At 50.6% G+C, this 13,048-nt stretch overlaps 4 protein-coding genes across 4 annotated transcripts; 1 reads left to right on the top strand and 3 right to left on the bottom strand.

Annotated features, from left to right (window-relative positions):
* Positions 1-935: 935 nt before the first annotated feature.
* UHO2_06502 (uncharacterized protein) lies at positions 936-2,081 on the top strand (the record flags this gene model as incomplete). The annotated part of the gene is made up of 1 exon (XM_041554918.1): positions 936-2,081. The coding sequence occupies one exon, from the start codon at positions 936-938 to the stop codon at positions 2,079-2,081; it is 1,146 nt and encodes a 381-aa protein (XP_041410852.1).
* Positions 2,082-3,318: 1,237 nt separating this feature from the next.
* Positions 3,319-4,164, bottom strand: UHO2_06503 (uncharacterized protein; the record flags this gene model as incomplete). Its single annotated transcript, XM_041554919.1, has 2 exons — positions 3,319-3,470; positions 3,591-4,164. 2 exons carry the CDS (start codon positions 4,162-4,164, stop codon positions 3,319-3,321), a joined length of 726 nt encoding a protein of 241 aa, XP_041410853.1.
* A 2,845-nt stretch (positions 4,165-7,009) lies between these two features.
* UHO2_06504 (uncharacterized protein) lies at positions 7,010-10,636 on the bottom strand (the record flags this gene model as incomplete). The annotated part of the gene is made up of 1 exon (XM_041554920.1): positions 7,010-10,636. The coding sequence occupies one exon, from the start codon at positions 10,634-10,636 to the stop codon at positions 7,010-7,012; it is 3,627 nt and encodes a 1,208-aa protein (XP_041410854.1).
* A 107-nt stretch (positions 10,637-10,743) lies between these two features.
* Positions 10,744-12,168, bottom strand: UHO2_06505 (uncharacterized protein; the record flags this gene model as incomplete). Its single annotated transcript, XM_041554921.1, has 1 exon — positions 10,744-12,168. The coding sequence occupies one exon, from the start codon at positions 12,166-12,168 to the stop codon at positions 10,744-10,746; it is 1,425 nt and encodes a 474-aa protein (XP_041410855.1).
* Positions 12,169-13,048: the final 880 nt, after the last annotated feature.

The raw sequence follows: 13,048 nt of genomic DNA on the forward strand, positions 1-13,048 counted from the left end.
GGGTCCCCTTACACACACACACACACACACACACACTCTCTCTCTCTCTCTCTCTCTCTCTCTCATTGCTCTGTGCGCTGTGCTCTGTGCTCTGCCGTGCTCTGCCTTGCTCTCTTGTTCTTGAGACCAACACACAGATGAAGGCAAACGACAGCACAACCCCCTTACTGCTGCCGTTGCTGCTGCTGCTGCTGCTGCTGCTGATTTCAGATCATGCTCCGCGCATGCAACAGAGCATTGCAAAGTTGCAGACACCAAGCCTTCGGCTCGCGATGATCTATCACCTCGTGCCCCTTTCTTGCCCAGCAAAAGCCAAGCATGCCACAGCGCCTCTTCATCTTGTCTCTCTCTCTCTTTCGCTTGTCCTGGTATGAAGCATGTTTCTCAACCCCTTTTCACTCTCCGCTGGTTTGTTGCCTGTCAGGTTCGCCCTTCTCCGCAGCAGCTGCTTCTTTGTTCCTCCTCCCCTTTGTAGATCCTTGCTCACCATACGATTCCATCTGAGTACTTGGCTCCTCCTCTTTCTTCGCTCTCTTCTTCATCGATCCCCCTTCTCGAACCTGTTCCCTTACCTCGTCCTCTTCGCTCATATCTCTCTCCACTCCGTTCGAACCCCCGCCACCCCTACAAGGACCTTTTCCATCGACATTGCTACCGACCTAATCACACTCGGTGAAACCACGCTCTTTCTCTCTCTCTGGCGCTCGACTTCTACAACCTGTGCACCTTCTGACAACATCAATCGCTGCATATTGGCTCTCACACCAGCTACGTACATCGGCCACCTCTTCTACTCTGTTCATTCGCCATCGCCTTGACAACAGGAATCGTCCTGACCTGCGCCCCAGTTGTCACCGCGCGCTTCGACCCCCGTACTTGATAGCGCCACTTGATCACCTCTGTAGCTCATCGAAGCTACCATCATATCTTGGACCATGCACTCGACACGCAGAGCGTTGTCGCTCTTGATATGGGCAACTTTAGCATTACTGCTTAGCGTATTGCCATCATCAGTCGATGCACGCAAAAAGATGCTCATCTACACATACACACAAGGCTTCCGCCACTACTCGATCCCAACCGCCACCAAAGTCGTTCAGCAGCTCGCAAAGGATGCATATCCACCCATCGACACTGTTCACTCGGAAGATCCAAGCGACTTTGAGAGGAAGGATTGGCTCTCACAGTTCGACATGCTCATGTTCATCTCAGTCTCTGGCAAAGCGCTTTCTGACAATGGAGCAGAAGCGCTGCGGAAATACATCGAAGCAGGCGGAGGATACCTTGGAGTCCACGAAGCTTGCGATGCATTGTACCAACACCACTGGTATGGTCGTTTGGTGGGAGCCTACTTCAACTACCATCCTCAGATCACCCATGCCACGCTCAACGTCATCAACCACACACATCCATCGACAGCACACTTGAACGAGACATGGCACGTATTCGACGAGATGTACAACTACAACTCGAACCCTTCCAAATGGGGGAAGCAGTACCTCATCACTGCCGACGAGGACTCGTACAAAGACCCTGTCGAGACCAAGGCTGAGCGAGCATCCGAACAAGGCTCCCCTCATCCTATCGCATGGTGGAAGGAAGGCAACCAGCTTACCTACAACCCTCACCTCAAGGTTGGCGGTGCTACTGATCCGACCAAAGCAGAAATTCGGGCGGGCACAGCAGGAAGAGGTGGTGCAGGAAGAAGCTTCTACACAGCTCTTGGACACACGAATGCCATGTGGAACGACGATGCTTTCCAGCAACACATTATGGGTGCAGTGGAATGGTTGATGGGCTCGCCAGTGCTCAAGTCTTCTTCGGCAACCCCTCCAGAGAATGCAGTTGGTAGCGACTACGATCCTAGCGCTCCTACTCCTTCGGCAAGGCGAAGGCCCAGCTCAACGGATATCGCATTCAGTTCTCATTCGACACTTGTATCGGGGACACCGGTGCCTTTTTCTAAGTCAGCTATCTCGAAGAGCGGCGCTTCTTCACTATCATTGACTTTGACATTGTCGTCATTGGCTGTCCTAGCAGCGACACTCTCCGCGTCGCTTGCTTTGCTTCTCTCTGCATAGCAATCTCCTATGCTTCCTTTGATCTCCTTGGCCTGCTCTGCCTTTCTTTGTTGTCTTGGTAGCTTTCCCCTTTTCTCCCATTCGCTTTCGCCGCCTGACCACCCTCTTTTCTTGAAAGTACCTTACTACCATCCTAATATCTCCTCCCCCCCTCTCGTGGCCGACTCTTCTTTAGTCTGGCCGCGTCGAGTCTGCACTAATCCTGTATCACCTGCTTCTCCCTCTGTGCTTCTTATTGGCTCAAAGAACAATCATTTGTCTTGAACTTTCCCTTTCAGCTCGACTGAAGATTGTGCAGTGAGCAAGGCTGTCGAAAAGCATCCGAACAATCCGTACATCCGTTGACATGAGCCTGGGAGAATTTGCGAGCTGAGTTCGGATTGCTGAAGATTACGATCCAGTGAGACGCTGAAGGAGGACGCAGAGCCGATCTGATCGGAGATCAGGCTGAGCCGATCCGGTTAGATGACCGATCTGATCAGAGATCGAGCTGAGCCGATCTCACCAGAGATCGGGTACAACACAGCACAGTCCCGCTCGTTGTCAAGCTAAGGGGGTATCAAGGTTTTTGCGATTTTAAAAACGCGGGTTTTTTCGAGAGCGCGTTTTTGGAGGGATTTGAACCCCCCCCCCCCCAAGGAAAAGCAGGTTTCCAAAAACACAATGAAATCATATGGCCGATAAAATACATAACCTAACAGTGGGCATATGTTACTTGTTGCTCTTGTCACTATTACCCATTGCTTGCTTATATCTTGCTTTCCTCTTCACACAATGCACTCAATGTAATGTTTCATATGGTGGTGAGAAGAATTGTATTGAACAGAAGAAGAGAGAGTGCCTGTCAGATCGAGAATGGTTGTGTCAAGACTTGCTCCTGTCTCCAAGCTGATGTGCTTTGAGTCATGGCAATGTAGTCCACAGTAGTCCTCTCATGATGTCGAGACAATGCAGTAGTGTCTTCCTCATTGCACCCAGTGGATCTGAACAGCACCTGGAACAAACCCTCTCAAAGATCATGTGCAGAAGAACTTCAAAGTCTTGACACTGCATACTGTGACATTCCTTGTGTTGCAGAGGCAAGGTCCAGTTCATTTCCATGCTGATTTGTGCATCTTGTCCTCCTGAGCTCTTGTGTATCCCTGGCATCAAGTTGGAGGCTTTGAATAACCTCATTCACCTCATCCTCAGAGAAAGAGGGCAACAGCAGGTCAGCAATATTGGCAGGACAGTCATATCAACTTGCAAAGGTGTGGGCAACAATGCAGGCTTGGATCATCTTGGCAGCAGTGATGTGGTCCTTGAAATGGTAGATGTTACCACAATAGCCTGTAAGGCACTGGAAGCAGTTCTTCAGGTATGCAATGGCATGTTTGACTTGTACTTGGACTTGAGAGAGCATGTAGTTGAAGTGTCAAAGGTCTTGACTCTTGTTGGCAGCAATGTGAGAGAATGGTCCAACTGTGAAGGCAGAATGGCCATATCCACCATCAACCCAGATGAACTCACCTTCATCAAGGTACAGGTGAGGCTTCTTGAGGATGTTGCTGCCTGAGGCCCAAACCTTTGAATCCTGAATGCTGCCAGGCTGTCCAACAACTGATTTGACAATCTGCAGTGAGTGTGGCAGGATCACCAGCACTACATTGATGCTGTGGAAGCCTTTGTAGCAGAAGTGCTCTTGACTGAGCACTCCTGGCTTCCAGGCAAGAGGGATGTGCATGCCATCCACCACAAGCCAGCCCTTACCCCACTCTTCAACCCCAGTTGTATCGCACACCCAGGCAGAAGCATGTTGTCTCTCTCCCTCCAAAGCAAACTGCATGACCTCATTGTTTAGCTTGAGGAGGCCAGCAACTGTGTGATTGGTGTATCCAACAATGCTCCCAACACTGCAGCCACATTGCAAAGCAGCATCACATTCACCACCTCCATTTCCAGAATGGCCAAGTCTGTACAGAGCCACCAAAAGAATCTCTTGCACTTTGTTGAGAGACATCACACCTGAGCTGCTGTAGTTCCACCAGAAAGCCTCTGTTTGCTGGAGTCGGATGGCAAGATTGTTGAATGCTTCAGGTGACATATGAACAAGTCCATGATACATCCTATGATTGCTTGATTTGTACCTGTTGAGAAGGTGGATAAGCTTATCAGCATGGCCAAGAGGAGTGTAACATGTGATTGTGTACCTTTGCTTGCATATGAAAGTGTACAAGCAGACAAGGTGTCATGAGAGCAGAATTGGGTTGCCATCATTGTCCAAGTTGTTGATGTCAGTGCTGCAGGAGTGCTGCACTCTGTCAGTGTTTTGGATGACCTCCACAGGTATAGAGAGCTCAAGAGTGTGGAAAATGTCATTGAGAATTACTTGCTTGTTGCTGTAGCACACCATGGCTGGAAGGAGGAAGGGAGTTGGAGAGGGAGCATGAAGAGGGGGGATGGAGAGGGGGGATGGCAGCAAGAGCGATGCTGAAAGGTTGCAGAGTGGAGTGGTGGTAGTAACAGAAGAGGTGTGAGAGTGAAAATTTTTGTTTAAATGCTTTTGAGCTCATTATGTGACTGTGCTGCACATCATTTCTTGACTGTGCTGTGCATCATTTTTATTCACCTCATACTTGCACTCTACAGAAAAACACTCAGAAATGACTTTGCATTGAGACCAGATGATGGTACATGTAATGCTACAAGACAGGAAGATTGAATGAAGAGTCCATGTTGTTGTTGTTGCTGGTGTTCTGACAAGCATCCTGTTTGATGCTGGCCTGAGAAGCAAGGAGGCACACCATCTCCATCACCATTTCATGATCACATGCATGAATGCATTCATCATGCTCTTTCTCCTCCCTCTCATGATGCAGGTGCATCTCCTCGCACTTGGTACACTCAGCCTCCAGTATTTTCTCACATCTGGTGCATTCCTGTTCAAGCTGCAGGCAGATCTGAAGGGTATCAATGGAAGAATGATAGAAAGCTTCAGCAAGTGCATCACACTTGTGATCAAGGGCACCTTGCTTGCACTTGGTGCTGGGAGAGAGCTGGGCTGAAGATTGAGAAGAGGTGGAATCAAAGACATCCAAACTGCCAGCAGTGGAGGAAGGTGGTCGAGCCTGCAAAGGTGGAGGCAAAGGGGTGTTAAAGATGTCATCATCACCAGTGCCAGCAAAGGATGCACCAGAAGTGGATGCAACAGCAGCTGGGGGGTTGGTGGGTTCGATCAAGTCAAGAATAGGAGGCAAACTGTCAGGGGTCGTGCGCCTGAAACCTGAGATCAGTAGTAGTATCTGTCATGGGCCTGAATGCTCAAGAAGCAGGAGGGTCACTGGTTCATATGGAAGGAGCACAAGTATCGAAGATCTAGTTGATACCATTAGAGAGCATGGTCGTAGTGCAGTCTCCGTGGAGACCATGGACTCCTATGGACTCACATACAAAGGAGGACCAGGCCCATATGCAAGGAGGGCCAGGCACAGCCATGAGGAGGACCAAGCTCAAGGAGCAGGCACAGCCACGAAGAGGACCAAGCTCAAGGAGCATGCAGATGGTTACCACTCAGGGGCTCGAGAGACAAGAGTCAAAGGAACCATCACCAGTCAAAGGAGAAGGAGCAGTGTATAGGGAACTGGCAAGTGTCAGGGGTCTTGCGCCTGAAACCCAGGTCGGTCTGTCGAGATACTCGGTGACTATCAAACTGTGCGACAGCTATTGTCTCGAGATACTCGGTGACTATCAAGTTGTGCAGTGACAGCAGGTGGCGTTTGTTGTATATACTATCGTAGGTTTCGGCTGACCTCTGTGGACACTCCGTTCAGGGGTAGCTCGGCACGATCAATATCAATGTTATGATGACACCAAGGTCTGGTGTGAGTGTTGATGATGATGAGGTTGATGGTGTTAGTGATGAGATTGGTGATGTCGGTGATAATGAGGTTGATGGTGTTGGTGATAAGGTTGGTGGCGTCAACACGAGTGTCCAGTGTGTTGACTTGATGCTTGAAGTGATCCCCGGACCGCAGTGGACTACTGCCTTCGGTTCTATCTATATCCGGACCGCTAACCTGCTATGGGCGCCTTCGGACATCAGGTAGTGGTGATACAACACACACACTACGATGAGGAGCAACCTTGATAGATTGCTGCTATGCTGACTGTAACTAATGAGTACTTGTGTTTCTAAAGTATTGACTAGTTGTATGGTGAGTAGAGTGGATGGGGATCCACTCGACCTATGATGATGAGAAAGCATGGTTATATACCTCTTCACAGCATCGCCAGCGATGCTGCTCCTGCTCTCTCTCCAGAGAGTACTTTCTTCATCGAGTACTGCTCAGGGGCCTCTCCTGCTTGGCACCCCTGTGCCTCTTGAGTGGTGTCGACTCCTTCGACACTGCTCCTCCTCCTCATGACCTGTGTCGACTCCTTCGACACTGCTCCTCCTCCTCATGACCTGTGTCGACTCCTTCGACACTGCTCCTCCTCCTCATGACCTGTGTCGACTTCCTGTCTCTCGAGCCCCTGAGTGGTAACCATCTGAGCTTGGTCCTCCTCATGGCTGCGCCTGCTCTTTGAGCTTGGTCCTCCTCGTGGCTGTGCCTGGTCCTCCTCGCATATGGGCTCAGTGCTCCTTTGCATGTGAATCCATAGGAGTCCATGGTCTCCATGGAGACTGCACTACGACCATGCTCTCTACTGGTATCGACTAGGTCTTCGATACCTGTGCTCCATCCATATGAACCAGTGACCCTCCTGCTTCTTGAGCATCCAGGCCCATGACACTACCCCCCTCTTAAGAGCCGAGCTCCGTCGAGGCATGCTCTGGTCTGGTTCATGCTGACTCCTCCTCTTCCTTGACAACATCGCCCCCGTCATCCTTCCTCCTTCTCTCAACGTCATCCTCCTCTCTCTACTCCTCCTGTTCTCTCTTCCTCTCTCTACTCCTCCTGTTCTCTCCTCCTTTCCCTACTTTGTCTACTCACTTGTCCCCCCTCCGACACCTCATACTCCTGGATGAGGTCGGGACAGTTGAGGTTCTCTACTGGTTCCCATGAAGCAGCTTCTTCTGAGTACCCTCTCCACAACACCTTGTACTCTGTAGTCCCATTGTGTGAACGCTTGTCGATGAGTGCTTCGACTTCGAAGTCGAGGTCCTCATCTGGAAGTGGTGGCATGGTGGGCTGTTCAGCACGTTGAGGAAGAGAACTTGTTCTTGCTGGCTCGAGCATGGAGACATGGAACACATCATGCACCCTAAGGGTTGCTGGCAATGTGATTCGGTAAGCTCGGCGTCCTACCCGTTCCTGAACTGGGTAGGGTCCTGCAAACCGGGTATCCAACTTGGGTGTGGGTCTCCGTGTCTTCCAGTTTCGGCGGTTGATATAGACCATATCACCCACCTTAAACTCAATGTCCTTGTGCTTCCTGTTATACTGGTCTACTGATCTACGTTGTGCCTCTCTGATCTGCTCCTGGAGGTACTTGCAACGCTCCTTTCCATCCATGAGGTACTCGAAGCGACCTGGATCATTGACTCCTAGTCGTTGAGGGATGTCAGGATGAGCTTTGGGGTTCCATCCATAGCATGCAAAGAATGGTGAGACACCAATGCTGTTGTGGACCGTGTTGTTGTATACAAAGGCCGCAGTGTCCAGCAGGTTGGCCCAGTCATTCTGCTCATAGTTGCAGTACATCCTGAGATATTGCTCTATGACCTGATTGACTCTCTCTGTCTGACCATCAGTTTGAGGATGGTAAGCCGTGCTAAGTGAGTGCTTCACACCCATTTGCTCTGCAAATGCCTTCCATGCTCCTGATATGAACTGCCTGCCTCGGTCCGAGACCATGTGATCTGGATATCCAAAGAGTCTAACCATGTGTCCATATAGCAATACTGCAGTCTGTTTGGCCGTGACTGTCTTATGGGTTGGAGCTAGTATGGCAAACTTGGTTAACCTGTCGACGATGACTAGGATAGAGTCATAGGTCTTGGAGTCATACTTCTTTGATGGTGGTAGTCCTTCAATGAAGTCGAGGGATATGGAGCCCCAGGGTCTGTCTGGGGTTGCTAGTGGCTGTAGCAAACCATATGGACGATGACGAGGAGCTTTGTACCTAGCACATACAGGACAACTTGCTACATAGTCTGCAATCCAAGCTGTCATGTTTGGCCACCAGTAATGTCGTTGAGCTGCCTTGATGGTAGCATCTCTTCCTACGTGTCCAGCAGTGATACCATCATGACATTGGGTCATCACCATGAATCGCAGATGCTCTACAGAGAGAGACTGTCCATCTACCTCTTTGGCACTCCTTGAGTGTCGGTTGTTGGTCCTCCCTGGCATGATCACCTTGGGGATAACCAACCTTCCTCCACTGTACCATAGGTCATCCTTGAGTTCGAAAGGCTTCTTCCTATGTATCTCCTGTAGCTCTTGGTCTAAAGGCTGGAAGATCTTGACCAGGTCTTTGAGACCTTTTGATGCTATGGACTCCATCGAGATCATGGGGGCCACTAGGAGCGAGTCATGGTCTGCTGTCTCCTTGAACACTCGAGGAGGCAGTAGTTGCCTCACATTGTGATCCTGCTCTTCACCAGCTGGTTGCATGTCTGTCCTTCTGGTGAGAGCATCGGGTTCACCACCTTTGTCTCCTGGTCGATACTGCAATATGAAGTCGAAGTCTGCTAGTAGTATGGCCCATCGAGCCTGTCGACCTGTGATGCGTCTCTGTGACTTGAAGTACTTGAGGGCTTCATGGTCAGTGAGGATGACCAGTTGGTTCGGTAGTCCAGCTAGCATGTGTCGCCACTGAGTGAGGCAGGCGACCACAGCTAGGAGCTCCTTATCATGGATCTCATAGTTCTTCTCGGCAGAAGACATCTTCCTAGAGTAGAAGGCCACTGGATGCCATCGTCCTTCATGCTCCTGCTTGAGCACTCCTGCTATAGCAAAGTCACTTGCATCAGTCTCCAACCTTGTTGGAAGGTGGTAGTCGAAGTGCTGAAGCACTCCTGCTGATGTGAAGGCCTGGATGAGCTTGTGGAAGGCCTGTTGGGCCTCCTCTGGTAGCTCGAACTTCTTGAACCGTTCTATAGGCTTTACCAGTGCTGTCAAGGGCTTGGCTATGCGAGCAAAGTGGGCTATGAACCTTCGATAGAAGTTGGCAAAACCCAGGAACCTCTGGATGTCATGGATTGACTCCGGCATTGGCCACTCCTTGACAGTGCGCACCTTTTCTGGGTCCATCTCTATGCCCGTTGGCTTGATGATGTACCCCAGGAACTCAACTGTCTTGGTGTGGAACTCACACTTTGACAGCTTAGCAAAGAGCCTGTTGCTCCTTAAGCGAGTGAGGACCTCAGTGACATGCTTCACATGTGCTTCTTCAGTGTCACTGAAGATCAGGAAGTCATCTAGGTATACTACCACATATATCCCAATGATGTCTCGGAAGATGTCATTGATGAATGACTGGAAGTGAGCCGGAGCATTGGCTAGGCCAAAGGGCATCACTAGGTACTCATAGAGTCCCAACTGAGTGCCAAAAGCTGTCTTCCATTCATCTCCTTTAGCAATCCGGATGAGGTTGTATGCTGCTCTAAGGTCTAGCTTGGTATAGATCCTTGCCTTCCTGAGTAAGAACAGCTGCTCCTCGATGAGGGGCAATGGTGCCCTGTTCTTGACAGTGATCTCGTTGAGACCTCTGTAGTCCACACAGAGTCTGAGACCTCCATCCTTCTTTGGTACGAAGAGCACCGGTGATCGTGCCGGGCTCTTCGATGGTCTTATGAACCCCTTCTCGAGGTTCTCATCCAAGTACCTCCTCAGCTCGGACATCTCCTTGGGTCCCTTAAGGTATAGGGGCCCTTGAGGTGGCTTACCTCCTTCTATCAACTCGAGGTGGAGATCATGCTCGGTATGATGGGGCAGCTTGTCTGCTTCCACCTCATCGAACACATCTCGCAGGTGTTGGTATGGCTTTGGTATGTCTGCAGCCGTCACCACCTTATCTACCTCCACCTCCATCTCGACTCCTTTGTCTGCGCCTGTAGGTACAAAACCAAAGGCCGGAAGTGATGATGGTGGCTCCTCTAACAGCATGAACCCTATGGGTCCATCTTCCAGAGCTGCTCGTAGTATGCGCTCTGCTGAGACAAACTCGTTACCATGGAGGGTTGGTCTCCTCATGGTTAGGTCCCCTGCTCTTGCTGCTTCAGGGGGTCTCCTAGGGGGTCGGTCCTGCTCCTGAGTCTTGAACTCCAGCTGGCCCGTATCCCATTGTATGGTGGGTTTGAGCCTCCGTAGCTCAGTGAACCCCAGGATGAGGTCATAGTCTGCAGTGTCGGCCACTGAAGCTTCGACCACACCCAGATTGTGTGTACCAATAGATACCTGCATGCTCGCAGAACTATTGATGGAGAGTTGGTGCCCGGTGACACCATGGATCGATCTTGTTTTTATGGGTTTTGTGGGTATTTGGTACTTACTAATGAAAGAATCTGAGACTATGGACAAACCAGCACCGGTATCAGCTAGTATCCGAGCAGGATGGTCTTGAACCATTCCAGAGAGCTCCAGTACTGCTTTGCCTCCACTGGTAGAGAAACATACTTGACAATCTTGATATATACAGAGTGATGGCGAGGAGGTTTGTAGAGCAATGCATGCCATCAGTGCATCACCCCACTGACGTTTCCCTCGTCGTCATCATCATCGTGCTCCTCCTCGTGATCGGGGTCCATGGGTTGCTGGTATGAGCTGAGGTCCATGGCCTCGGGGTCACCCATCTCAGTGCTGCCTGTGTGGCCATCTCCTGAGTCGGTGGCCTCCTCGAAGGGGTCTGCTGTGGTGACCATAACCTTTGGTCCCATGGGTCGAGAGCTAAGAGGGTCTACCCTCCTGCTGGGGCAGTCTCTGGCCCAATGGCCAATACCTTTGCATACATGACAGGTGTTGATACCTGATGGAGCAGGGCTTCCTTGCTTCGAGGGTTGGGTGGGATGATGAGGAAGGGGTCGGTTTAGGTTTTGTATAGTTGCTTGTGTAGTTGCTTGTGATGGTGATCGGGCTGGATAAGTTTGAGTGGGTTGTCGGATGGGGATCGAACTTTGATTTGGCCGAGACCCAGTTCTTAGTGGAGGTGATGTGGCGTTTGGGAGTGAGTGTCTAGCCGAGGACTGCTGTAGTAGCATCCTCTGTCGATCGATCTCCTCAACCTCTCGATACCACTCCCATCTCTTCCCAGGTGGATTCCTCTCGAACTTCTCCTGTATGCTACGAGTGAGACTACCTCTGAAGAGATCAATCACTAGCTCATTGTCATCTAGGTTGACCTGTCCTTCCAAGTCTCTGAACCGCTCTACATGACGTGTGGCAGCACCAGGAGCATCACTTGTGAGTCTGAGAGCCAACAGCTTGTTGTATGCCTCCATCCTAGCATTGCGTGGGTTGAACTGCTCTGACAGTCGCTCTGTGAAGTAGTGCCAATCATTGAACAACCTTCCTTCTCTAGCTCTATCAATACGGAGCTTGGAGGTCCACCACTCTCTTGCTGTCCCTTCCAGTTGAGCACCCATGTGATTGATCATCCTAGACTGCTCATACACCTGGTTGAACTTAAACCATGCTTCGGCTTCTAGAATGAAGATCTCCATGTCTCGGGGATTGAACTTTGGAAAGGGGGTGGCGATGGGCTTTGACCGGTTAAGCTCTGCCATGATGCTGGTATCCTCCTCATGGTCCAGGGGGTAAGGGTCCGTCCTAGTCCTGCTGTAGGGGTCCAGCTTAGTCTTGACATATCTTGGCCCAGTAGGTGAAGCATACTTCTCATAGTTGATGTCCTCCTGCTCATCCAGGTTGAATGAGACTGATCGTCTTGGTCGTGGAGCCGGAGTAGGAGTATGTGGGTCTCCTATCATAGACTCATCTCCTCCTCCTGCTTGGTCTTCTGAGTGAGAGAGGTCCATTGTCTCCTCCCTACCCAGCTGAGCTCGTTGTAGTCGTTCCTCTCGATGACCCTGCCTAGTAAGCTCTAGCTGAGCTTCCAATAGAGTGAGTAGTCTATCGAGCTTATTGTTGAGGTCTGGGTCCGTCATGGTGATCGTGAGGAGCTGCTTGAACGATCCACTCTAATGTCAGGGGTCTTGCGCCTGAAACCCAGGTCGGTCTGTCGAGATACTCGGTGACTATCAAACTGTGCGACAGCTATTGTCTCGAGATACTCGGTGACTATCAAGTTGTGCAGTGACAGCAGGTGGCGTTTGTTGTATATACTATCGTAGGTTTCGGCTGACCTCTGTGGACACTCCGTTCAGGGGTAGCTCGGCACGATCAATATCAATGTTATGATGACACCAAGGTCTGGTGTGAGTGTTGATGATGATGAGGTTGATGGTGTTAGTGATGAGATTGGTGATGTCGGTGATAATGAGGTTGATGGTGTTGGTGATAAGGTTGGTGGCGTCAACACGAGTGTCCAGTGTGTTGACTTGATGCTTGAAGTGATCCCCGGACCGCAGTGGACTACTGCCTTCGGTTCTATCTATATCCGGACCGCTAACCTGCTATGGGCGCCTTCGGACGTCAGGTAGTGGTGATACAACACACACACTACGATGAGGAGCAACCTTGATAGATTGCTGCTATGCTGACTGTAACTAATGAGTACTTGTGTTTCTAAAGTATTGACTAGTTGTATGGTGAGTAGAGTGGATGGGGATCCACTCGACCTATGATGATGAGAAAGCATGGTTATATACCTCTTCACAGCATCGCCAGCGATGCTGCTCCTGCTCTCTCTCCAGAGAGTACTTTCTTCATCGAGTACTGCTCAGGGGCCTCTCCTGCTTGGCACCCCTGTGCCTCTTGAGTGGTGTCGACTCCTTCGACACTGCTCCTCCTCCTCATGACCTGTGTCGACTCCTTCGACACTGCTCCTCCTCCTCATGACCTGTGTCGACTCCTTCGACACTGCTC

Source organism: Ustilago hordei (genome assembly GCF_900519145.1).
Source record: "Ustilago hordei strain Uho2 genome assembly, contig: UHO2_contig_19, whole genome shotgun sequence".
Classification (NCBI taxonomy): domain Eukaryota; kingdom Fungi; phylum Basidiomycota; class Ustilaginomycetes; order Ustilaginales; family Ustilaginaceae; genus Ustilago; species Ustilago hordei.